At 49.8% G+C, this 26,119-nt stretch overlaps 3 protein-coding genes across 3 annotated transcripts in view; 1 reads left to right on the plus strand and 2 right to left on the minus strand.

Annotated features, from left to right (window-relative positions):
- Positions 1–6,588, minus strand: part of FANCM (FA complementation group M) — a gene marked incomplete at its 5' end in the record, with an annotated part of 59,753 nt that extends 53,165 nt beyond the window's left edge. Inside the window, 4 exons of the mRNA XM_079537778.1 lie at positions 3,773–3,931; positions 4,615–4,692; positions 5,400–5,572; positions 6,117–6,588. Coding sequence (XP_079393904.1) covers positions 3,773–3,931; positions 4,615–4,692; positions 5,400–5,572; positions 6,117–6,588 — 882 coding nt within the window. The remainder of the gene's footprint in view (positions 1–3,772; positions 3,932–4,614; positions 4,693–5,399; positions 5,573–6,116) is intronic.
- A 68-nt stretch (positions 6,589–6,656) lies between these two features.
- FKBP3 (FKBP prolyl isomerase 3) lies at positions 6,657–11,038 on the plus strand (the record flags this gene model as incomplete). Its single annotated transcript, XM_079537193.1, has 7 exons — positions 6,657–6,767; positions 6,850–6,951; positions 7,139–7,246; positions 7,351–7,486; positions 8,518–8,585; positions 9,892–9,989; positions 10,808–11,038. 7 exons carry the CDS (start codon positions 6,657–6,659, stop codon positions 10,860–10,862), a joined length of 678 nt encoding a protein of 225 aa, XP_079393319.1. The 3' UTR covers positions 10,863–11,038.
- Positions 11,039–12,888: 1,850 nt separating this feature from the next.
- PRPF39 (pre-mRNA processing factor 39) lies at positions 12,889–25,887 on the minus strand (the record flags this gene model as incomplete). The annotated part of the gene is made up of 13 exons (XM_079537610.1): positions 12,889–13,005; positions 14,358–14,478; positions 15,020–15,094; positions 16,473–16,657; positions 17,215–17,483; positions 17,574–17,700; positions 18,013–18,177; positions 20,465–20,572; positions 20,942–21,107; positions 23,324–23,491; positions 23,765–23,883; positions 24,522–24,647; positions 25,543–25,887. The coding sequence occupies 13 exons, from the start codon at positions 25,885–25,887 to the stop codon at positions 12,952–12,954; spliced, it is 2,028 nt and encodes a 675-aa protein (XP_079393736.1). The 3' UTR covers positions 12,889–12,951.
- Positions 25,888–26,119: the final 232 nt, after the last annotated feature.

Genomic DNA, 26,119 nt, shown 5'->3' on the forward strand with positions numbered 1-26,119 from the left:
CCCCAGAACCAGTCCTGACCTGCTGGCACCATCCCACCTCTGGACGGGGCAGGACTGGCTGTGAGAGCCCGAGAATCGCAGAGCAGTGGCTGGCAGCACAGCGCAATCACTGCAGCTCAGCGAGCACACAGAGGTAACGCCTGGCACCGACATCATTTCCTATGTCTACTTCTACAATTTCTCAACAGTCATCACAGAGATTTTTAGCACTACAAAGAGCTGTTCACCCTATTTATTTTTCCCCTCTATCAGATAAGGGAGACAGAGCCCTCCCCCATCCCATCCCTAGGGCAGATCCCCAGCACCAGCTGCAGCCGCTGCCAGCAGGACACAGCACAACACCAAGCCCATCTCCTGAAATACGAACACCAGGTCTTCATTTCTAAAGAGACTGCTCAGATTTAGGGACCAAAGCAAGGAGCGAGGCCCAGCCAGTTCTGACCCCCTCTCTTGTGCAGCAGAGGCTCTCAGTGCTAACCTCAAAAAGCATTCAACCAAAGTAACTTCAACCTCGTGAAGAGACCAAAAAGGCAGAACAGCACTAATGCTCACTGAAATTTGAGGGGAAAAGTTATAGTTCACCTCATTGACACACATACAGCCCCATGACCCTACTTAGCACTCCTAAATAGAGAGTGCTCGCTCTCAATTCTTTTAGAAGTGTTTTCTGAGCACTTTTTCCTTTAGTCTTTGCAGAACGCTGCAGTGCTGCCACTGAAGCCACCTGTTGGCTCCTCCCCACATCTCCCAGCAGTACCACCAAGGTTCAGAACCACCTCAGCCAGAAATGCCCTCTGGCACAGCAGCTCCGAGCCCCACACGGTCGCTCAGAGCATCATAGAATCATAGAATCACCAAGGTTGGAAAAGACCTAAGAGATCATCCAGTCCAACCGTTCACCTATTCCCAATAGCTCCCACATCCCTTCTGGCTGGGCTGCCCCCACCTCTCCAGGCCCTGTCCCAGCCCCTGACCACTCTCACTGTGACAGTCCCTTCCTGATTTCTGACTTCCCACATTGCAGCTTGTTTCCTCCAGCCACATCCTTAGGGCAGCTCCTGCACGCAGCTGAGCACCCCCACAAAGCCCAGCTGCGTGTGGGGCTGGGGGCTGCACCCGCAGTTACAGCACCTGACACTTTAGCATTGGGTTAGCAGATGGCTTTGCTCCCAGAAATCCCTCCTTAATGTCTCCCCTTACCTGATAATAGAATATAGGACTTAATTAGTACCTTTTTATACAAAATTTAAGGAAGCCTGTCACCAGTTATTTATCAGTTACCAGAGCGATGCTTCATAGAGAGCTTTGTGTTCTCCAGCTGCAACACACAGCGTGAAGCCCAGTGCTGGGTGTGCAGTGCTAACAGGTCAGGAGGGCTTAAGGGGTTCTGGGGCAATGCCACTCCCACAGACCCTGCTGGAAGCGCCAGCATCAACGCAGAAGCTAACAATCTAATGGAGGATAACTTTTCTAAAGCTGACCTGAGTATAGAGCCCAGGGAGGCATGAAATGATAAGCTTTGCTCCTCTCACGCCCTTGTTCCCCCACCCCCTCCAGCAATACAGCAAATAAAAAACAGATTTCCAGCTTTGACAAGATTTGTCAAATTAAATTTTGCCAGTGACACAAGCGCCCAAGGAGGCTGTGGATCCCCATCCCTGCAGGCATTCAAGGCCAGGCTGGATGTGGCTCTGGGCAGCCTGGGCTGCTGGTTGGCGACCTGCACACAGCAGGGGGTTGGAGCTGGATGAGCACTGTGCTCCTGTGCAACCCAGGCCATGTTGTGATTCTGGCACATCAAACACAAAGTACCCATTGGAAGCAGTTAACCCTCTCACCAGAAAGCATTGGTTTGTACATATTTTATACTTCAGATGCCTTTTGTTTGCTGCTATCATGTCTCTTTCCATAGGCAGCCCTCACCGAAACACTTCTGTGGCTCAGCTACTTGTGGGTATGTCACAGAAACACCTTGTTACCAAACACACAGCACCTGCTCAGCGTGCTGGCAATATCTGCAGCGAGTGCTCAGTGTTGTTCAATGTAAAACTGTGAAGTCCAGGGTAGTAGTGATGCTGACTTAGGTTAGGCTGCTTCTGCTGCTGAGAAAGAACCAACAAATCCTAATTTGAAGGTATGGAACACTTCTGTGAATGGCCCCCCGAGGCACAGAGCTGCGTTTGCTAATTGCCACCACAAGATCAGCCTCACAATCAGTCCCTGAAGGCCAAGGAGGTGTTACAGGGACTCAGATGGATCATCTCCAAGTCCCACACGAGTCCCTAACCCCTGTTATTGGAACAGGCACTGCATTATTCACCTGCAGCTCTGCTTTGTAAGCTCTTAATTAAAGGACTGTCATTTTTAATTAGAAGCATCTGATTTCCGCTATCCAAAGGCCATAGTAAAACAGATTCCCCCCTATTTCTGGAAGATTAAATGCTGTAGCCTTAACAGATAAACGCTGTCCCGCATACTGCGTGTTTTCCAAACAAGTGTTAGTGCCTCAAATGTCTGTTCCAGCTTTGTGACGCTCAGGGCCTTGCTTACTGTGTGTATCCAAGTACAAGCATCGGCAAGCTGCGCTGTTTTACGCTGCCCTTTGTTTTTACTTCTGTGTTGTCTTGTTTACTGTTACCGTTTCTCAAAGTAAAGGTGATGATTTTAATGTGCACAGAGCATCCTTGGGTTTCATTTTTGTGACACACAAATTCTTGCCTTCAGCAGCACTGATTTCAGAACTCAGTGTGTCAGGGTCTCTTTGCTGCTGCGTCTCCTCTGAATGGAAACAGCAGAAGGTGCGGTTCTGATGCTGCAAGAGGCTTGAGGCCTGCATTTGAGACTGTCACTGTAAGAGCCAGAAGATTTGAGCAGCACTCAAATAGTGCTAGCAGTGCTCAAATAGCACTCTGTAGTGTAGAGCACAGCAGACGGTCCTACCTTCCCATTCAAGCAGCTCATATCAACTGCCTCACCCTCTCCAAAAATGGAGAACTGAACACACAGATGAGCTAAAGCTCTCAAGAACAGTTTCAATCAGAGAAAATGTTTGAGCTCTGCAGAAAGCTGAGCACAACCAGGACAACACAAAACCTCCCAGCACCACCACATTCCACCTCAACTAGAGGCCCTCAGCTCGGGTGTTGTTCTGCAAGGAGGAGACAACGAATTAAGCTCTCCACTGCAGCTCCTGAAGGGTAACAGTGGTGCAGAGCAAAATAGCAGCTCTTGTAGTTGACAGCACAAAATGAACCGGGGAGCAAAGCATTGTAAGTTCTTGCTGTTCTAGGTGGAGATGTTAGAGTAGGAAGGCACGCACACAGAAGTACCTTGGAGAAGCTACTTTGAGAGTGAAGAAGAGAAGGCTGTGGGGAGACCTCATGGTGGCCTCCCAGTGCTCGAAGGGAGCGGATAAACAGGAGGGGAACGGCTGTGTGTGAGGGTGGATGGTGATGGGACAAGGGGAATGGTTTTAAAGTGAGACAGGGGAGGTTTGGGTTGGATATGAGGAGGAAGTTTTTCCCCCAGGGGGTGGTGAGGCACTGGCACAGGTTGCCCAAGGAGGCTGTGGATGCCCCATCCCTGCAGGCATTCAAGGCCAGGCTGGATGTGGCTCTGGGCAGCCTGGGCTGCTGGTTGGCGACCTGCACACAGCAGGGGGTTGGAGCTGGATGAGCACTGTGCTCCTTTGCAACCCAGGCCATTCTGTGGTCCTATGAAGTACACACTTGGTGACAGCCCCATTTAACAGTAAGGAAAGGAAAGGACTCACGTGGATGTAAGCTCTCTGAATCCCACCCAGCTCTTCACCAAGAGGAACGACGATTTTTTCCACTTGCCGCTCATGAGAATAAGGCTGAATTTCTGGAGAATCTTCAGTACAGAGCTCTATCTGAGCAATGAGTAAGTTGGAAACAACTTGCTGCACAGCCTGTGGGAAAAGCCACCAAACAAAAGAGCACGTGTTTGTGTTAATATCCCAACCACGCAAGTCAACACGTCATGAAAGTAACTACTTTTAAACAGCTTTGAATGGCACATCAAGGAAAACACACTATGCAAAAACTGAAATGTAAAAACCTTCAACTTGAAGATTTTAAACAGTGTATTAACAAACACTGCAGCGGCACGAGGGCTGGAGTGCCAGAGCCCTCCCTTAGGGCTGGGTACCCCAGGGAGGTGGTGGATCGCAGACCCACAGCACAGATGGGGTGGAAGGTTCCCACAGCCCCACGTGGTAATTAAATGGCAGAGCTTTCCCTTTCAGTGGGTTTGGACGTCCATCTGCCTTTGGTGCAAACCTCAGCCCAACTTACTTTCACACAGCAGACAATGCTGAGGGGAATACAAGAAACATTCTGCATGAGCTGTATGTTTTCTTTGGCCCTGGTAGGTTTGCATTCTCAAAGAACAGAAGATAACGTTTCCTCTGAGGAAGGGCAGGAAATAATGAACAGAGCCTACAGCAGTAATTAATTCAGAGTCTACACGACCAAGATAAATGCTGAAGAACCAACGGATGGTGAAGCGATTCAGCTTTGATTTACAACTCCCCTGACTTCAATATCCCACATGTGCTGCCAAGCAGAGCCCGTTCAGCTCCAGCTCCCTCACCTTGGTGTCACTGCCTGGCGTTGCACTCAGGGCCAAAACCCGGAACTGCTTGGTGTATCTGCTCAGCTCCTTCACGACCTGCAGACAGGAAGGGTCCACATCAGCACCCACACAGGGGATGGGCAGGGGACAAAAGGTGGTGAATGCTTTGGCTCTGTGACACAGCAGCGTGTCAAACAGCAACATGTCTTCAGGAAAGGTTTTATACGTTACTTGGAAATCAGATAACCGATCAGCTCCAAGTCTTTGACACCTAACTTGCTATAGCTCTGAAAAGTAAAAGGGCAACAGAAGAAGAAAACTGCAGCGGAGGCAAAGCAGCACGCACTGCTCTCAGTTATCAAGCTAACATCTGTCCTCCAGCACAGCACGTCAAACAGGCACCAAAGCCACCTCCTTTCCTCTACAGGGACACAGCAAACAGCCACACACGGCTCACGGACATACGATCAGCTTCTCCAGCTTACAGAGCAGCAGCTTTGCCTTCACTCACCGATCCATGGAGGTTAAGATGAGATAACACGACAAACTCTTTGCTAACAAGCAAAATCCTGGACCCTCCCCATCTCAGATCTGCTCAAGGACAGCAAAGCAGCACCAAGGAATCACCTTATCAAGTCTTAACACAAATTATACTTAAGATCAACGTACTGATTGAGCAACGGGCAGAGAGCGGACAAACAAAGGAACTGAAAGATCTCCGTACAACTGCAAACTGCTATGGAGGACAGAAGGGATGTTGGTGTAACTGCAACCCAAGCGCAGGGCTGGGCCCGCAGCGTTACCTGGCAGTAGGCATGGTTCCCCAGAGCTTTGTGGGCTTCGTCAACGACCAAGCATTTAATTTCCACAGCAGGGCACGTTCCTCGGCTGAGGTCGTTCACCATGATCTGCGGGGTCAGGAAGAAAACCCTCCTGCTGGCCCACAGCTCCCTGCGGCTCAGGGCCTGCGTCCCACCTGGAAACGAGGAGCCGTTAGGGGTGGGAAAGATGGAATCTGACCTGATGGGGTCGGATGGGAGCTCTGGAGCTCCTCCAGCCCAACGCCACGTGAAGGCAGTTCCCCGAGCAGCTGCACCCAGAGCGCGCAGGCGGCTTTGGGTCGGTGCAGAGGAGACTCCCTCCCCTCTCTGGGCTCGGTGCCACCCTCACGGCCGCACGGATCTCCCCGGCTCCTCGTCCCGGCGCTGGGCACCACGGAGCAGAGCCCGGCCCCGTCCCCGTCCTACAGACGCGGCTCGGCACCGCTCGGATCCCCTCAGCCTTCTCTCCTCCGCCCGCACGGCCCCGGGGCTCTCAGCCCGTCCCGTCGGGAGGCGCTCCAGGCGTCCCCGCCATCTCCGCTCCCTCCTCCGCGCTCTGCCAGCGGCTCCCATCCGCCCGGAGCCCCGCGCTGCAGCCGAGGCCCCTGGGCGGAGCGGCTCCGCGCACGGCCGCCCGCGCTCCGGCCCCGTTGCCCCCGGCTCCCTTCAGCCACGACCCGCCCCGCGGCGCCGCCCTACCGGTCATCTCGGCCATGTCCCGCCCGGGGATGCCCATCAGCTGAGCGCACGCCTCCATCTGCTGAGCCACCAGCGCCTTGGTGGGCGCGAGGAAGAGCACTTTACCGGACGGGAACCAGCGGTAGAAGTTATACATGACGACGGCGGCCACGAAGGTCTTTCCCAGCCCGGTGGGCAGGCACAGCAGCGTGTTGGCGAGCAGCGCGGCGCGGGCCATGCGCAGCTGGTAGGAGCGCTCCGGCCGGTTGCTCGGGTAGATCCACAGCGCGCCCGCAGCCGAGCAGAAGCCGCCGGCCGCCGCTTCGGGACCCGGGCTCGGGTTCGGGTCCAGCTCCGCGGCCGCAGCCGCCAGCAGCTCGTCGTCATCGTCGTTGTTGTCGTTGTTAACAGCGGCGTCCCGCCCGGCCTGGAACGCGGGGCCCGCGGCCCGCCGCCACGCCTCGAGCAGCGTGCGCTGCCGGCCGCCGCTCATCGCGAGCCCGCGCGGGGCGGGGCGGGGCGGACGCCGCGCTGCGGGAGGAGGAGCGGGGCGGCGGGAAGATGGCGGCGGCCACGGCGCCCGCGCAGCCCTGGAGCGCGGAGGAGCTGCGGAGCGAGGCGCTGCCCAAGAAGGACATCATCAAGTTCCTGCAGGAACACGCGGCGCAGGCGGTACGGCACGGCACGGCGCGGCGCCCGGCCCCCAGCCGCCCCGCTCAGGCCGGCCCCGCTCAGCCCGGTTCTGTCCTTGCAGTTCCTGGCCGAGCACCGCCTGCTGGGGCAGGTGAAGAACGTGGCCAAGACGGCCAACAAGGAGCAGCTGATCGCGGCCTACACGCAGCTGTTCCTCACGCAGGTACGGGCGGGCGCCGGGTGCGGGGCGCCGGGTGCGGGGCGCCGGGTGCGGGGCGCCGGGTGCGGGGCGCCGGGTGCGGGGCGCCGGGTGCGGGGCGCCGGGTGCGGGGCGCCGGGTGCGGGGCGCCGGGTGCGGGGCGCCGGGTGCGGGGCGGGCCGTGACGGAGCTGCGACCCCGCGGCTCTCAGCGCTTCAAGGGCACGGACGGAGCCGAGCCGGCGGCGGAGAAGGCGAAGCCCGGCAAGGCGGAGAAGGAGAAGGAGAAAGCGGCGAAGGCCGAGGAGCCCGCGGAGGAGGTCGGTGAGGCCGCGGCCGGGGAGCCGCACGCCGTGCCCGCAAATGGGGGGCGGGCGGAGGGGGGGGAGGCGGAGCGCTGCCATCGGAACCATTCTGCGATCAGGGGCCGCCAAAGTACGTCAAATCCATCTTAAAGAAGGGTGACAAAACCAACTTCCCAAAGAAAGGAGACACCGTGCACTGCTGGTACACCGGGAAGCTGCAGGACGGAACCGTCTTCGACACCAACATCCAGACCAGTAAGGCTGCGTGTGTGCTGTGCGTGCGCCCTGTGAGCCTTTGTGCCTGCCTTCGTGGAAGGAACTGAGCTGGGCTGTGTGGGTGCTGGGCGTTACTGTGGGCTGCAGTGTGACACGGCTGCTTCCTGCCCCTCTGCTGTCCCCAGAGCCACAGCTGGCACTGAGTGCAGCGCTTCCAGCAGTGCTGCAGCTGCTTGGGGTGAAGGATGGGGTCTGAACGGAGAGCTTTCCTATCTGTGGAACAGGGCAGCATGGTTAGCTTCTCTGATGAGGCACTAATTGGTGTGCTTGTGTAAGAAAACCTGCACTGTGGGAGCACTGGAGCAGCAGAGCTCTGAAGCAGTCTCCTCTAGAACACCAGAAGCACAGAATGGCCTGGATTGAAAGGGACCTCAAGGGTCACGAAGCTCCAACCCCCCGCCACAAGCAGGGCCACCAACCTCCACATTTCATGCCCAGGGCCCCATCCAACCTGGCCCTGAACACCTCCGGGGATGGACGGGGCATCAGAGCACAGACGTGTGCTGATAATGCGCACTCATGGAATGGGGGGGTTGGAAGGCGCCTTTAAAGATCATTTGGTTCCAACCCCAATCAGAGAATTCAGGTGTGGGACACTGAAGAGCCAGGAGCCCTTCCAGCAGTGCTGCCCAGCACTGCGAGGAGCTCAGAACTGCCAGTGATTCATTGCTTGCTTTAAAACACTTCTGCAGCATTCACAGCAGAATCGGTTCCCTGCTGGCTCTGCTGTTTCAGTAACACGTTTATGAGATGTGCCATCGAATCTAGTAATTCAGAACTGACTCTCTTAGGTTCAGTGGGTCGGCATGTGGAAGATGTGTGTCAGCATGCAACCTGAACATTTAATGGTGTTTTTAGTGCACAACACTGAATTTTCTCCTAAAAATCTGATAGTTCCTAGAGGTGATACAAGGAGGATGGGTATTTATTTAAAGCATGACCTCAGCAGTAATTCCAGATAAAGTTCTGCGTGTGATGTTAAAGCACATAAATGTAAAACTGTCTTTCAGGTTCAAAGAAGAAGAAAGCAGCCAAACCTTTAAGTTTCAAAGTCGGCATAGGAAAAGTGATCAGAGGCGTAAGTACAAATCAGTGCCGATTCCCTCGGGACCCAAAGAGTTTTCAGCCTTCAGTTACATGGCTGCAGTGCAGAGTTGGAGCTGGTTTGTTCCTTGCTGAGGTGAAAAGGGGAAAGCTGTGCCATCAGCAGGACGTGCTGCTGGTCCGTTCCGGTGCATCCATCCACCTGCAGCGGTGCGGGGGAGCGCAGCCCCTTGCTGTCTGCACAGCACTGCAGCACAGAGATGATCGGGTTCCCAGGCTCAGCTGCCGCAGTGCTGTGTGCTCTGAGCAACCAGGAGATTGGCTTTTGTCAGCATCTTTTCTGTTTGCCTCAGTGCTGCTTTGTGTGCTGAGCCTCCACATTCTGGTTGCTGTCGTGTACAGAGTTGCGCTTTTGATGCTGTGAACTGTTCTGCAGATCCACCTGCTTGCTTAAATCTTCAGCTCGCAGGTACTGGTGTGCTCGGCTGTGTGGGGGAGATTCCAGCACAGAGCGGAGCAGTGCTGAGCCTGTGCTGAAGTTGGCTGTCTGTGGCAGATAAGGATACAGGAGGGATCTGATGCTGACCTGACTTTGTATCTGTTCATATGTGTGACCTTCCGTGCAGCTGCTCTGCAGAAAGGCAGCCTTGCTGGGTGGAACTGGGGAGGGGAAGCAGCCTCGGGCACGTGGCCAGCACTGCAGAAGTAGGGGGGTTTTCTTTAGTCACTGGGTTTGATGCTCCTGTGGCACAGAGGGTCCTTCATTGGTTACAGGCCATGAGGAGCAGCTGTTGGTTGTGATGCTGATGTGGTGCTCAAATGATTGCTGGCTTTGGTAGGGCAGTCTCAAAGAGGGACGAGGACTGATGTAAAGTTGGCATTTAAGAGCAGACCTCAATGAGCACTGATCCGTGGTCAGGAGAGGGGGGAGATTGAGAGGTGGAGACGGAGCAGAAGACAAAACCTCTCAGTGCTGAACATGCGGTGTTCAGCTCCAAAACGTGTTCTGAGGCCGTGCATAGTTCCCTTAAGCAGGCATGTTCACTTCTTTGGTTCAGCAGCACGTTTGCTACATGGATCTGTGGGGTTGAGCTGTGCTGGACGGCCAAAGCCGGTGCAGATTGGGTTGGTGCCAACAGCAGCTGTGGGTAAATGCTTCCTCAGATGGAAGGAATGAGGAGGTGCCTTACAGCATGCACTGGGGGGGGTGAAATGCTGGAAGAAGTTGTTCTATCACACTGAGCTTTGTAGAAACGAGGTGAGAAGCAGATCAGCATGCTTTTTTGTTGGTGGTGCTTTAAGACTTTGTTGTGTTTTCTTTTGTTTTGGTCTGTTTGTAGTGGGATGAAGCTCTCTTAACTATGAGTAAAGGAGAGAAGGCTCAGCTGGAAATTGAACCTGAGTGGGCGTATGGCAAGAAAGGGCAGCCGGATGCTAAGTATCCTTTCACAATCAATAACTCACTGCTATTTTAAGTGCCCTGGGAATGCAGCTTGGCAGAAGGATGTGCTCTGCAGGCAGGGACGCAGGGCAGAGTGTTCACTTGCTGCTTAGAGCAGGCTCAGAGCACCGAGGGATATAAATAAGTGTCACGAAGTGATGGATCCGACTGCTCACTTGTTTGGAAGAAAACCTTCTGTCCACGTTGCTGCATTCCAGCATGCAGCAAAGGTTTCTCATTGTTTTCTACCTTTTTTTTCCTCCAGCTCCTTCTGAACGCAGCAAAAGCACAGATAACAACCAGTGTAGCTGGAAGAAGCTGCTGCTGCTGCTGTAGTGTTGGAGCTTGCAGAGCAGCAGCTCTGGATACAGCAGAAATCACAGCTGAATGAGTGGTCCTGTTGATTTTTTACCAACCCTTCCTGCTGCTTATTAGGGATTGCTCTCCTGTTTTAACCTTACGTCTGGTAGCTGGAAGTGTTGTCCGAGCAAATTTACGGCAGCGTATCTTGAAATGAGGCCGTTTGCCCACGAGGGGAGACAACACTCCAGCAGTGAAGGTAAAACTCAGCTCTTCAGATGGAGAGGAGTCGCAGTAATGAAAGCGTGTTTCAGTAGCAGCTCGCCTGCAGCCCTGCTACTGAATGTCTCACGACCACTGGCGTTGAGCAGCAGCTGTGGTTCCACACTGAAGTCAGGATGTTAACACAGGCCAGGAAATGTGAAACAGACACTGAGCAGAACAGGTGCTGAACCATTGCTCAGCCCCACGGGCTAGTAACCGCCTTGTTCAGTTTCCTTAACTTGTGCCAACAGAATTCCACCAAATGCAAAACTTTTCTTTGAAGTGGAATTGGTGGATATTGAGTGAAATGAAGGTTTGTCTTTGCTGCTGGGAATGCATTTGAGCGAGAAAGCTTCTGACAGCTGCAGTTCTGCTCTCGTAACTTCAGGATATAACTACAACTGTGGCCTTGTATTGAAATCAGATTTGCTCCCCCCAACTGCTGTACAGTAACACACCACTAAAGAAAACATTGTTTATACACGCAACTGTTCTTTTGTGTCTGCTTGCCTCCCACCTTCTCTTGCTCTAGGGGGGAAATGCACAAAGCTCCAGTTACTGTAGAAGCAGCCCCCTCTGAACTGCCAGTCAGCGTCCCTGCCAACCTCACTGTCCCTTCAGTGCTGACCCGTAACTGAAATGCCTTCATTTTGATCCTGAGCTCAAGTCCTCAGCACAGCCTTTCTCTCCCGACTTCATCACAGTGCAGCTGCTGCAGCACTCACCAGCACTGTTGGTTAGAGGTGGGAAATTTCTCCTTTAAATACATTCCAAACTGTTAGGGCTGATGTCGACCCGCCTCGAGTTTGAGGTGTTTCTGTAACTACAGCACTCAATCTTTGTTTTTTTGAACAAAACTGGAATTTATTCTCAGTGTGAATGAGGACATCCAAGAAAGCTCCAAGAACTGCTGAATTCCTTGCTTTTATTACGAAAATGAGAATGATCACTTTGATCAAAATGAAAAAAGTTTGCTCACATTGTGTACATGAAAAACTCTAGATACAAAAATCATCCCAAACACAGTTTGTGCTTCTTAAAAAAAGAATGCAACATCATTTTGCACTGCATTTTAATTTTTGACCCCCCCACGTGGAATAGAAAATACACGTCACAGCTTTCAGAGGCTGCCACCTCCAGCTGAAGAGGTTCAGCCACGAGCCTACAACAAAGCAATCTGGGATTTGCTCACCGGGGCAGAACAGCATCGCTCCATGGAAATGGGTGAAGTTTTGGTTGGGAAGGAGAGCAGAACAGGGCAAAGAGCTGCTCCTCTCCCGGGGCAGCTTCTGGGGCCGACAGACCTAAGAACTGCTTGCTTTAAAACAACAGGAAGGTTTACTGCTTAGATCCACAGCGCCGCATTGGGCCTGTGGGGCAGGATGGTGCCTGCAGGGTCGCCCCAAGCACCGCCTCCATGCAAGGCGCAGTCGGCAAGCTGCACCACCTGCACTGCTGTGAGCCTGCACTGAAGAAAGGCTTCAACACACTGCACAGCAGCTGTGCGAGGGGGGTGAGAGAAAGGGGGCAGCAGCCCCCGAGGTCAGCAGGGGGCAGGAGGCGCTGTGCGCTGGCTGTGCCTCAGCACGCAGGGACCATGCAGAGCTGCTGCAGCCCAGGGAGAGCGGCCCACCCCGGTGCAGGAGGGCTGCAGGGCTGCGGCCCATTTGAGGTCCTGCATCACTGCCTGCGGCCACGTGGGAGGAGCTCCTGAAGGCAAGGCAAGGGAAGGGGCCACCCTGGGGCTGGGAAGAGGAGGGGAAGGAGGAGCAGAGGAGGAAATCCTAGGCTTAGATACAAGAATGGCTTAGATACAAGAATTGAGGCATGGCTTAGATACGAGAATTGAGGCAGACGTTGAAGCTGGGAAGAAGAGGAGCGGCAGGAAAGTGTTCTCATTTGCTTTTAGTTCTCACTGCCCCGCTCTGTTACAAATTCATCTTCCACACGCTGAGTCTGTACTGCCCACGGTGGTAAGGGGTAAGCAATCTCCTGTCCTTGAGACCTCAGCACACGAGGTGCTGGGGTTCTGTTGGGCAATCACACTTTCTCCATGTGGGCTGAGGAGAAATGAGGGAACAGCTTGGTGGGCAGCCAGGGTCAGCCCTGTGCAGGGATCGATACGAGACTGAACAAAATGCTTCAGACAGCTCCATAAGTTAGTGCAGGGAATTAAAAAAAATGCATTTATGGTAAACTAGAATTGTACAGATACCAATTTTATCAGTTACCAGCACACAATTCTTGCTTCACACATACCCTGTGAACATCAGCTCATTTTACATGCAAAAGACCAAAAAGCAGGTATTACAACAGTTCTTTCACAACCCTAATTTAGAAAAATATATTTTACTCTTTGATGATACTGCACAGTGAACTTCACTCGCTCTTCTGATCAAGTTGAAGGAGAATAATACTGTCCATAATTCCATGCGTTCTGGTAATTGTACTAGAACACAAAAAGACAAGAGATAAATAAGTCAGAATGCCTTGCTGCTTTAAGCTGATGCACTTCTTTCCAGAAAGGCACACAGGGCTTCAGCATTTCGTCCTATCAGCTGCTCTGATCACAGCAGCCCCTGCAGCCACACAGGTGTCAGTTCTGTGTCACATCCACAACACCTTCGGCTTGGAGCTCTGCTGCTCCTGTATCTCAATCTGATACAAAGGGTGGAACAGCTGCAGGCGTTCCCTGCAGTGCAAGGCCTGTCAACTCTGAACCGCCTTACAAGAGCAGCCGTGCTTCAGTTGCAATAACAGAGCAAGGCAGATACTGTTGCCTGGGATGTTTTTGTCCATCCGGTCAGAGAGGGCTTCTGTCTGATCTTCTCCACATGATTTGAAATACAAGAAAAGCACTCAGGGATGGACTCAGCACTTCAACAACAGCACAGAGACCTTCACCAAGGAAGGGCACAGGTCCTTCAGAGCTCCTCCCATGGCTCTGACTCCAACAGGGGCTCTCCCCCTAACCCACCACAGACTGGTTTCCTCGCACTGCACAGCTGACACAACTTTCCCCACCTGGCTTTGGAGTGAACATTTGTCCTTAAGGCAGACAGTTCTAGAACAAGTTACACAGCTGCCTGTGCATCTGGGAACACTGCTCTCATTGGCTTGGTGGGCTCCATGCAGCTAAAAACAAGTTTCCATTGCACTGCTTGAGCAAACGTTTCAGCTGCCCCTCTGCTACTCAGAACAAGGCCATGCACTCCAAGCCCACAGCACGTGATGCCCATCCCTGCTGACGAGGAGCAGCACTATCCAACGTCAGGACTAACCTCATACAGACAAGGCAAGTCTCAATGCTCTGACTTTGTAATCCTCCCCTTGGCCAAGACACAAAACGAGCTGTTAGTGTAGAAGCAAGCAGAGCATACACTGGAGGTGCTGCACCACAGGCCCAGCAACAAGAGGAAACCAAGCTTACTACGTTCCTGTGTCCCTACAGGGGATAAAATGCCATCCAGAACAGCCTCTGATCTCGCACACATGGTACTGGGGCAGGAGCACACACAGAGATGTTACAGGAAGCACCAGCTGGAGAAGTTAACGATGAAAACTCTCCTTAGGTGCTGCTGTGCTTGCCTTCATCTGAAGAGTCACCAAGCTGTTATCTGCCCCACGCTACACAGAATTATTTTACACTTACAGGATAAAGAGCAACAAAAGCAAGATGAGGCTTTATTCCAGCCTTTCCTTAACGACTGACACTTGGCCACAGGTAAAGAGAAGTCCCCAGGAAAACAACAGCTTGCATACATCCAAACGTGTGCAGCAGGAAGAAAAAACCACCCTCACCTGATACCAGGCATTATAGTTGTATGCTGCCTGATTGACCTGCATGTCTCCATCCATCATCTGTGCTGATGCCATGGTTTGCTCGTCTGTGAGCATTTTCTTCTCATCTGGCTCCTCCGATCTGCAAAGTCAGCACATGCCTGTGAAGGGTGCCTTACGTTGTGCACACCAGTGAGAAGTGCTGCCACAGACAGGAGTGAGCAGCATTTCCAAATTCAGCATCCTGTTTAATGGGATAATGCAGCAAGGTTCTGAGGAGGACAGTGATGTACGCTGCCTCAGAACAGCCTGCTGTTTAAATCATGCTGGTGCTCCAACTGAGACATCAACTCCGTGCCCCTTCTTGGAGCTTTTGTTACTTTTACCAGCATTCTTTAGTTTTAGTGGAACTAAATCTAACTTGTAATCACTTACAGAGGAAATCTCCCAGGATTTAAACCCTCAGTGCAGCCCTAGGGTACGCTTTTAAGCGAGAAAGCAGCAATTTTGTTCTTGCAGTCAGTTTTAAAGACAAATATATTTATTCCACAAAGTAGCAAAAAAATAAAAACCAACCCCAAACCACCAGCCTCAGAGGCTGCTCCCTGCAGTATTTCTGCATCAGACAATACATCAGGGCAGTACATCATCCACCCAGTTAGCTTACACATCAGGCTACCCACCCGTTCTCTGCTCTCCTCTTTAAAGTATCCTGCTCCTTCAGAAGTGCTTGGTGCTCGTCATATGCATCCAAAAGCCTGAAGGAAAAAAGAAACACAAAGTGCTTTGCTCACCATGCTAACATTTTAAGCACAAGCAATCCTTTTAAAACGTCTACTTCAAAATGTAGAAATACTACAACATTCTACCCCAGTGACCAATGGATTGAAAAGCCAAGGAAAAACAAAGCAAACAAATTCCACATCTTAATTTGAAGGGAGATTCCATAAAGCACAGCAAGAATTTTCTCAGGACCGTTAGCTGACAAATCCCCAACTTGCTCAACTCCTCGCACTGCCTGCAGTTCTTTTATAGCCAAACTTCACAGAGGTTTCCAAAGCGTGCTGCTCCTTCCAGCAACGGCGTCACGTCACCTTGGTGCTGCTGCACCACACTGCACTGATGCTCAGGACTGGACTTGTCTTTAAATACTGGCCATCAGTGTTATACAGAATGAAACCTGCAGCAGAAAACATAAGGGCTTTCCTCCACCAGGGAAGGACAAGTAATGTGCTGCAGCCCACCTGAGCTGTGCCACTGCTGCTTTATGGATGGCTGCGTGCTGCTGAGCAGAAGTCTCACTTCCTTTCCTAATTCAAACTCACTATCATTGCAGCTGATCATGCTACAATTCACAAGGCACCAAATGCAAAATGCTTCATCTGTCAGTACTGCTCCTGAGAAAAACGTTTCTTGCTCTTATTCTTGCTCCTGCAGTACTGTTTGCAAGCTTTACACTTCCCTTTCTTTGGACTGCTTCAGACCCAAAAGCTGCAGCGCCCAGCTGCCACGTGAGCCACAACGCTCAGAGCCAGGACAAGTTGAGGACAGCTACTGCTAAAAACACACAGCAGAAAGATTAACTTCTGCTTCATCTTGCCCAGTTACTTAGCTGCAAAATGTAAATAAAAACAAGAGCTTATTTTACAATAGAGAATCAAGACACATAAAGCTCATCTAAGTGTTTCAGTAAAAGCTGCACTCTTACAATGATTGTGCCATGGAAGCGTATGGCACTGCTAACACTTCTAAGTGCAGGGGAAGGAAAAAAACAACATTGTAGTTTTGGGATCTCAAGCAGCTGCTCACAGGGCACAGCAGTGCATGTAGCAGCCACAGAACTCGTTGGGAAGCATCCTCCTTCAGAGATCTTAGGGGAAGAAAACTACAGCAGGAAGTTACGGGTGGCGAGAGCTCACTCTGAGGCATCCTGAGGGACTGCAGAAAAAAGGGCTGATTTTCAGAGCAGAGATTCCTACTTCAAAATAGGACTTCAGTGTGGAAAAGCAGCCGTACCTCCAGAAAGAGCTGTGGTGGAAATAAACAGCTTTATGGGTGCACTAAGCCATCCCTGCCCTGCCACTTCTACAGGCACTCCGTGACCTTAATTTGGCCAATGCACACACTGTATCTTACTTGTTTACATCAGAACCAAAATCTTCAAGAAATTCCACTTTCCGCTGTGAAAACGTAACCCTCATTTTTATAGACAAAGAGCCATTAACAGCTTTATCAAAACAGCTCAGAATGTTTTCTTCGTTTTGTGTGAGATCACCACAGTACTCCATTTCAAGCAAGTTGAGGTACAGCTTTGTATTTTCCTGTACAAAAAAAAAAGAAAAAAGAAGAAAAAAGGAATAAGATCAGAACTTGTCAACCTGTTGCATCAGGTATTTAACAGACTGTGTATCTACTGAACACATTCCATAACAGCACGAGGATACATCAGAGCAGCCAACATCAGCATTTTGTTTTCATACTGGTCATCTTTGACCTGGTTTGGTGCACAAAAGGATCGAAGTGATCCAACACCCCAAAAACAGGTGCTGTGTGGAGCCAGCAGGGCTGCAGCAGTTACACAAAGCAATCCAGGAGCAATGCCTACGTGACCAGTTTGGTTTGCCTCGAGACGGGAACACTTCCATCACATTTACTACTCCTAAAAGGCAAAGTGAAGCAAACCCCACTTCCCACTAAAGAGTTACAACTGCAAACTGCAAATATGGCAACATCAGTTTAGAGGGACTGGTGTCTCCACGCAGTAACGAAACATCACATACAGTTACAGTACCTGTCATCATTGTTGCCATATTTTAAGAAACGGGAAAAAAAGACCGGTTTGTTTTTGTTTTTAGTACAGCAAGGAAAGAACACATACTTTGTCGATTTCTATGGCATCTGACAGCACTTTTCTTGCCTTTGGAAGATTTTTCTGCACTTTGAAGAGGTGCCGAGCTAATTTGATGGCATAGAATGAGGATTCACTAACTGACTTGGCATTCCTAACAGCTTCTTCCAGCAGGCGCTCGGCTTCTTCCATGTTCCCGTGCCTGCGCTCCAAGCTCACTCTGCGCAAGCGAACCATGGCCAGGCCTAGAATGCACTCCTCAAAGGTCTTCAGGATTCTCCTCGCCTCATCGATGTTGCCTAAAACACCAGGGGAGACGCTTTAAAATATGACACTTCCAACTGCTTCCTTCCAGCAGAACCGCTCCCAGAAGCCAACCCTGCTCTTACCCTGCTGTTCCTCAAAGGCAGCCCACAGCATGTGAACCATCGGTTTCTTAGGAAGGTGTATTGTGCAAGCCCTGCTGTAGACATGCCTCACTCCTTCAATACTATGATTCTCCATGTATTTGGCATACTATAGTTGAAAACAGAGCAGAGATTGAATAATTTTACAGCTTACGTTTGCCTTTAAGTACAGGACAGAAGGATAAAATTCTTTTGTTTAAACCCATTCAGCACCTTTATTGAACCACTAGACTAGTTTCTGTAAGGAAGGACGTAGAGAGGCAACGAAGTTGGCATATGCAGCAGTCAAATCTGGTTGCAAGCAGACCATCTCCTAATGCAACAGATATAGTTATATATGAACAACGTTCGACAAGAGTACAAAAGGTTAGTCACCAGGTCAGCGTATGCCATGGGAACAGTGGCCAACCACCTCCCTTACCTTGATCCAGAAGTCCTCATAGAGGGCACATGAAATAACACATCTCTCAAAGAGGACCACAACTCGTTCATGCGTCCCATTTTCTATCTCAAATTCTAAGTACTCTTTCCAGTTTTTTAGCTGAGCTTTCTCCAGAGGTTTCACGTGGAAGTAAGGCCTCTTTATCTGCAACAACCACAGGACGTGAGGTAAGACTAACAAGCACACAGGCAAGCCGGTTAAAAACCAACCACACACCATTCAAGTAATGGCATTTTATAGCAGGACTTCAAAATGGTACCTTATCACCTATTCAAGTCAAGTGGGGTGATCCCACTTAACTGAGAAACGTGGCTGATGGCTACATGTTAGTCTAGAGCTTGGTTTACCCTGAAAGCTTTCTGAGTGCAGACGTACACAGCATCTGAAGAAGGCGACAAACACAACGACCCTGCAAGCCCTTCCACTGCAATCTAACAGCAACGTTATAAGCAACAGTTACTGTGCACAAACATACTGTCCAAACACTCACCACTGCACTAATAAACATCCTACAGGTCAACTTCCACATCTGGTTGAGGATCATGGCAAGGAAAGACAGCATTGATTTGAATTCCATATCAAATGTTTAAAGTAAGCTGATGACTCCATAAGTAGTGAGACTGCTAGGCCAGGCTGGATGGGATCCTGGGCAGCCTGACCTGTGGCTGCAGCTCCATGACGATCCTTAAGGTCCCCCCCAACCTACACCGTCCTGATCCTGTGACTGCACTGGCACTGCTGCCAGCAAGAGCTGGGCTGGACTGAGCTCAGCACAGGAAGTATAAACGCTGCTCTAAACTAAGCATGGCAAAGCACCCTTCCAGAGATGTCCTTTCTTTCTCTTCACATTTAATTTTAGTTGATTATTCATTGCCCATACTGCAGCTCCACCTCAATATACACTCATTCACTCAAGTGTTGCGTTATTACAAGTGTTATCACAATTAAGGAGGAATATTCAATCCCTTAAGGCCACTCCGAATTTAAAGCCCATCATCTCTGTGATCCTCACTGAATCCTACGGTGAGCCCTGGTAGTTTGTTGTGGTGATAAATCCACATACATTGTTGCTGCTAAAAACTAAAAGTAACACAGGGCTGTGAGGCCTCTATCACTCCCTGACATCTGCTGCACTTCTTCCCCATCTCTGTTGTGAAGACACATTTAACATCACATTACACACTCCATAGATCCAAAGTGTTAATGTCTACACAGCAGATGCTCTCTTGGTAGAGCAGGTAGAGATTCTGGCCAGGACTGTTACAGAATAACCTGTTTCCAATACACTTTCCATGGCACACCCACACTTAGAGCATTCTCAGAAGCTGCGGGAACTGTAGCTAAACCTGAGCCAGTGACAGCTCCATTCACCACCATTCTGTGCTACCCAACAGCACACCTGAGCCTCACTTCCTCTTGAGAAGCTCTCTGTATCTCTGCTCCCTCCAGGACAGATACCTAGCACAAAGGAGATCCTGCAGCACCTCTAACTGGTGACAGCCCTCCAAGCTGTGCTTCCATTCACTGCAGCTGGCTGCCTGCTAGGATGGGCCACAGAACCGCAGGTCTGAGTTCCCTTGGCTTGTTTACCAAAGCACAACAAGGAACACAGAAACAGGTCTGAGATCATGCAGGCTATTAAGGAATCTCCGACCATCCCACCCGAAATTCTTGAGCACAATGTGCTCTTTGTTCCTCCTTTCAGTGTTGCAACACAGTACCAGCTCACCAGAAAACACCCAGAACTGAAAGCCTCAGGTTACTTTGCCTAAAGGAGTTCAACTTAACTCTACACAGAAAGTGTTTTCTACTTGCTGTGATCAAATTATTACTTTAATTAACTACTTTCAACATGTCACACATGGGAGCAGCATGTTAATGACGGATACTTCTGGAAAACAAAAGCTAAATGATTTTAGATGCAAGAATATAATCCGAAAATACACAGGCAAACCAAAATCTGTTTTTTCTTTTAGGATATGCCTTCCTTTCAAATGGACGAAGGCAGAAGACAGCAATTCCAATTACTGTGTAACACTGCACGCACAAAGCAGGGCTGAATTACAGCACCACCCAGCTGGAAGGTCGGAAGGGACCTCTGAGGACCACGGAGCCCAGCTCTCCCCTCAGGCAGGCAGCACCGCAGCACCACAGCACTGCACAGCACCTGTGTGCACGGAGCGGCTGCGCAGCGCAACAGCGCCATACGACCCTGCCTCTGCAAATACTGCTTAAAGGCCTTTTCAACCTCAGGTGACAGAGCCGGCCCCACAAGCTGCTTGTGACAAGAAGAGCAAGAAGTGAAGCGAGATCTTTACTCAAAGTCCCACAAGAGCTTAAACTGAAGGCCTCACTGTTACTCAAGCTCTGAGTTCCCAGTCTTACGCTCAGAACTCTCGCGTGCCGCCTTACGAAGAAAAAACAAACTTACCCCTTCTTCAAATGTCCACCTCTTACTGACTTCATGTTCATTGTGATTGAACATTTCCTGATGAATCTCAATGATTCTGTGCCTCATGTTCTCTATTTCAGTGATTAGCTAAAACACAATTGTTCAGAAATGTAACACAAGGAGACGCTGCATCAGCTTTGTAAACACACTTTAAGACAACAGAACTATGCATAAATCAAAAGTAGCACGGATGCATTAAATGCTGCACAACACAGCTTGGGGGAGGGAGGAGTATTACCCCGATGATGCCTTGGTTCTTAGTGCAACCCAACTAAAGGTTTTCTACGTGAAGTTTTGGTCTTATCTTAAAGATGAGCTCCATTTCTTTGACACCTACGGAAGTGCTGTTAGAGCATGCTCTACAGACAAAAGCTGTCTGTCTACAGCATGAGGCAAGGAGCAGTGATATGCAAGAGTAAGGGAAGAGATCCCGACAGAAACTCTCTGCATATGTACCTTGGCAGGGTCAGTGATATCCTCGGTACCCGAGGGCAGGTCGTCGCCAGCCGACGCGTCGCCCCCTGCGTGGCCATTCACAGATGCCAGCTCTCTGCGCAGCTGGATAAACTGCTCAGAAGTCAGCAGGTCTCGAGGCAAGTTGTTCTGGACATGGTCTTTAAACCTACAGGTAGTCAGAACACATCATCGCTAATTTGGCATTTTATGCTTACACACACCATCATGGCACAATAAATCCTGTCAGGTTCTAAATCACCTCATTGATCTGGAGCACCAGTGAGCACACACTTCTGAAAACAAACACACAGAACAAACCTTCTACTATGTATCAGACGTTCACGATTTTCACACTTCAAAGAAAAATGGAATTATGAACTTAAATAATGAAAACAAACCACTTAGATCTGCAGAAATTACAAGGAAGATCAGTGCATAACTTAACCAGGGCTTCTGGTTCTCTCTTAATCTCTCCATACTAATGTAGATCTCAACTATCTGTAACTTAGCTAAGCATTTCTACTTATGCTTAAACAAGATGACACCACGCTCAGTAGTGCAGTTGATATGGCAGAAGGAAGGGATGCCATCCAGAGGGATCACAGTCATAGAATCATAGAATCACAAGGCTGGAAAGGACCTACAAGATCACCAAGTCCAACCGCCCTCCCATCATCATCACTACAAGCACTACCCCACATCTCACAGCTCCTCATCCAGACACCTCTCAAACACTGCCAGGGATGGTGACTCCCTGGGCAGCCATTGCAGTGCCTGATCGCTCTGAGAGAATAAGTTCTTCCTTATGTCCAAGCTAAACCTCCTCTGATACAACTTGTGGCCATTTCCTCAGGTCCTGTTTGTTGCCCAGGAGAAGAGGCCAAACCCCTCTTCACCACAGCCTCCCTTCAGGACGTTGCAGAGTGCAGTCAGGTCTCCCCTGAGCTCCTCTTCTCCACACTGAACAATCCCAGCTCCCTCAGCCGCTCCTCATCAGCCCTTGAAACGGGTCACAGCTGGACTTCACTCCATTCACCACAACCCGCTGGGCACGGCCCTCAGCCAGTTCCTTACCCAAAGAAGGGCAGACCTGTCCAGGTCACAGGCAGCCAGTTTCCCCAGAAGAAGCCCGTGAGAGACCATGCCAAAGGCTGTGCTGAGGTCTAGGAAGATATCAGCAGCCCTTCCCTCATCTAACAGACTGGTCACCCAGTCACACCAGATCCTGGCCAACTCAAAAGGTGGGCATGTGTGAACTTAATGAGGGTCAACAAAGCAAAGTGCAACGTTTTGCTCTCGGGTTGGGGTAATCCCAGGTCTGCGTACAGAATGTGAGAAGACCTTACTGAGGGTAGCAGTGTGGAGAAGGACTCAGGGTCCCTGAATATGAGCCAGCAGTGTGCTCTTGCAGCTCAGGCCAATGGTATCCTGGGCTCCATCAAAACAGAGGTGGCCAGCAGGGAGAGGGAGGTGATTGTCCCCCTCTACTCTGCCCTCGTGAGGCCTCATCTGGAGTCCTGTGTCCAGGTCTGGGGCCCCCAGTACAAGAAGGATGTGGAGCTCTTTGAGAGGATCCAAAGGAGGCCACTAAGATGATCAGAGGCTAGAGCACCTCTTCTGTGAGGAAAGCTGGAGGGAAAGCGGAGGAAGCTGGGTTTGTTCAGCCTGCAGAAGAGAAGGCTGCGAGGAGATATCACTGTGGCCAGCCAATATTTAAAGGGAGATTATAAACAGGAGAGAAGTCAACTTTTTACATGGGCAGACAGTGGTAAGACAAAGGGGAACAGTTTTAAACTAAAAGAAGGGAGACTGAGAGTAGATGTCAGTGGAGGTTTTCACTGAGAGGATGGTGAGGAGTTGGCATAGGCTGCCCAGAGAGGCTGTGGGTGCCCCATTCCTGGAGATGCTCAAGGCCAGGTTGGATGGGCCCTGGGCACTGTGATCTGGTACTTGATTTAGTGGCTGGGAATGCTGCCTGTGGCAGGAGGGTTGGAGCGCGGTGATCCTTGAGGTCCCTTCCAACCCAGGCCCTTCTGTGATTCTATGAAAGCATTTTGCCACAAGTGAGCACTGCATGAGGTATTAAGTTCTAAAAGGGTCTCATTCTACGAGCTTTCATTCTATGATTGTTTTTGTTTTTTTTCCAAAGACTGACAATTCCAAGGCATTCTTTTAATCTGCAGAAGAATTTAAGATCTAATCTAAAACCATATTCCTAAAATGTGCACCAGCACTTTAAAATAGCTAGTCAATATGTATGAATAAATAAAAGAGAACTATTTTAAACTGTTGCTCCAGGTGACCATTTTCACATGCAAAGAAGTAGGTTTGCACACAGTTAAGAAATCCACAGCATTAGCTACACCTTTGGTTCCTCTTTACCTTTGGAAGTGATGACTGTAGAGCTGTGTTGGAATTCCAAGGATACGATCATATATGGATGTAACTTCCCTCAGGTTTCCCTGCTCATCCTCCCAGTTTATATACATTTCCCACAGTCTGTCAGAACGGAAATCTGTCCCAGCAGCTAAAACTGCATGTTCATAGGCTCTGAAAAATAATTTAGTTGTTTCTGGATGCAGTGATAGTGCAAGGAAGAAAAGTTCTCAGAAAAATGCTCATTTACTTGCAATCATACTTAAACTGCTTACTTAAAACTATCTTCTGTATGTCAGATGCATGAAACTGAGAAGGTTTCTCTAGAAGTTGAGAAGGTTTCCACTCGCAGCTCCTCCTCCAGCCCTCAGCTCAGACACACTCCTCTGGCTGCACAATGCAACCACACACATCCTTCCCACACCATTTACTCTGCTCTCAACTTACCCTCGAATAGTACTGTTAGCTTCAGGGTCATCAGGGTCCAAGGTGTCTTTTAAGAAGTTTATATAATGTATCCAAAGATCAACACTAAGAGGAATTGCCTGAAGCCCTCTGCGATAAACCTATGAAGAGAAGGTGAACTGTACTTCAAATACTTAATGGTGTCCTAATAGAGAGGCAACACTGTGTTATCCGGTGAACCTTAGAAATACTAATTACTGGAATTTTGTTTAAATAATCTACCATTACCATTCGGGTGGAGGTTGGATAGAACATGGCAATGTTCTGATCTCCACGTGCAGGTCTTGATCTTCAAAGCGCAGCGGTCCCTGCATTCTGACCAGGTTGTGTGGGCAGGCTTTGGGGTATAGACCATAGGGCACAGACCCATTAGATCATCATTGACAGCGTCTGACCAAAAATGCAATAAGATGGAGCAATTGTGACCAGCAAACCAACTATATTCTTTTGAAAATGAGTAATAAATGTAAGTGAGAGAAAAGCCCTGCCCTACTTGTTAAGCTGCAGTGTAATACAGAGGCTTGCACTGCAAAGCTTGACAAACTGTAGAGGTTTAACGCACCTGCCAACAAAGAGAGAAAACATTAGCTACAATGCCACAGAAGTGACAAGTGCAAACAAAATCCCTACAAACCTGACCGTACACGGCAGGTTCTGGCAGCCAAATGACTTGTGGTACCTCAGTCATTATTTGGCTCACAGGATCAGAGGCAACAGCTTCGTCCAGCTACCTACGTACCTCATCGGACTGCTTGATGTTGTCATGTCTCTTCTCCAGGTCTGCATACTTCTTCCAGTACCCATAGCAATATGGATAGTGTGTGAAAAACTTGTCAAAGGCTTTCCTGGCAGCTGGCAAGTGGTTCTGCAAAGAAGCACAAAACAAAAGGTAACAGACTGTTTCCAACACCAAGTTTGAAGAACAAAACAAGCATGTAGCTAGCGTCTTGTCCTGGCATCAGGTGCCATCAGACCAAAGTCACACCTAATGCACTAAGCCCACCCAAAGACTGACCAAGACAAGTCTAAGAACAGGGCAAACATACAACAAAGCTTCCTCAGAAACCTTTCCTGGCCACTTCATTTGCAGTTCAGAGACCTCCTTAGACAGAATCACTTGGACATTACAGCCATGCACTGTGTGTGTGTGTGTGTGTGTGTGAATTTACACAGGCTCAACAAGCAACAAGATAAACTTCTGTTTTCACATATCCTGCTGCAAGAAGCCCCACAGGTTATCTGCCTCTCGTGAGAAAAGACACTGGTCCCTGTTTGTTGTGGTGCACGTGGCTAAGCAGGACCCAGCTAACACACGGCAGGTTACACACAGCTTAGTCTAATTAAAAACTGAGAAGGGTGTTACAAAAGTCGAGCACAATCAACGTGTCTTTAAGCAATGCTGACTGTGCTCCAGTGCACAGCATTCAAAAGGCCAGCAAGAATTTTCTGTTTACATTACAGCTGATTGTTTACTATCAAAAACTAAGTGCAAAGATACTTTCACCTTTAGAAGCCGGAACAAAATTCTTGCAAGAGTGAAAACAAACAAACAAAAAACCACATTATTCCCATTTTCAAATTAGTTATTGTTTCAGTATCATCTCAAAAATAGCTGTTATCTTATGATCTTGACAACCACCTTAAAGCAGTGCACACCAAAGCCTGACATACAGTTTTTTTTGTTAGTGGAACATCCAGGAGCGAGTTTGGTTTTCTTTGGTTGCTTCTGGCAGACCAAGGAGGCAGGGGCACACACTAACCTCTTGCTCTACGTACTGCAGTAGATAGACCCATCCTGTGAAATCCTGGGGATTGTCCTCTACTACTTTCCAGAACTTGTCAAAATCCGGAGGGAAGCCAGCCTCAATATCTGTTGTCTGTAAACTCCCAATATTTGGAATTTCCCCCTCTTCTTGCGTGTTGTCTTCATTCAGGCCAGGGGAACTATCAGGTGATTGTTCCATCTCAGTTACACTCATAATTTCCGTGCTGAAGTCCATATTCTGCTCTTCTGCTGCTGTTTCAGCACCATTGCCAGTGCCGTCACTGCTTACAGCCGCTGCCGTTGTTGTCTTCTCCTCCTCTGTATTATCTGAGCTCTGCATAGTCGAGTTTTCCATGCTGTCCTACAGAAACAAAAAGATTTCATATTCAAGCAGTGAAGATTCAAACAGAAGTTGGCTGTGAAACAGCAGCCCGTGTAGTCATTAATTCAACCACAGTACTTCAGGAAGTGGCAGTGAGAGCTGTGAGTGCTTCCATTTAAAGGGAACCACTTATTCCAAACAGACATTACTGACAGCAGAAAGCTGCCTGCTGGCTCTGGCTGCTGCAAAG

This window comes from Tetrao urogallus (genome assembly GCF_951394365.1).
Source record: "Tetrao urogallus genome assembly, chromosome: 6".
In the NCBI taxonomy this organism is placed as follows: domain Eukaryota; kingdom Metazoa; phylum Chordata; class Aves; order Galliformes; family Phasianidae; genus Tetrao; species Tetrao urogallus.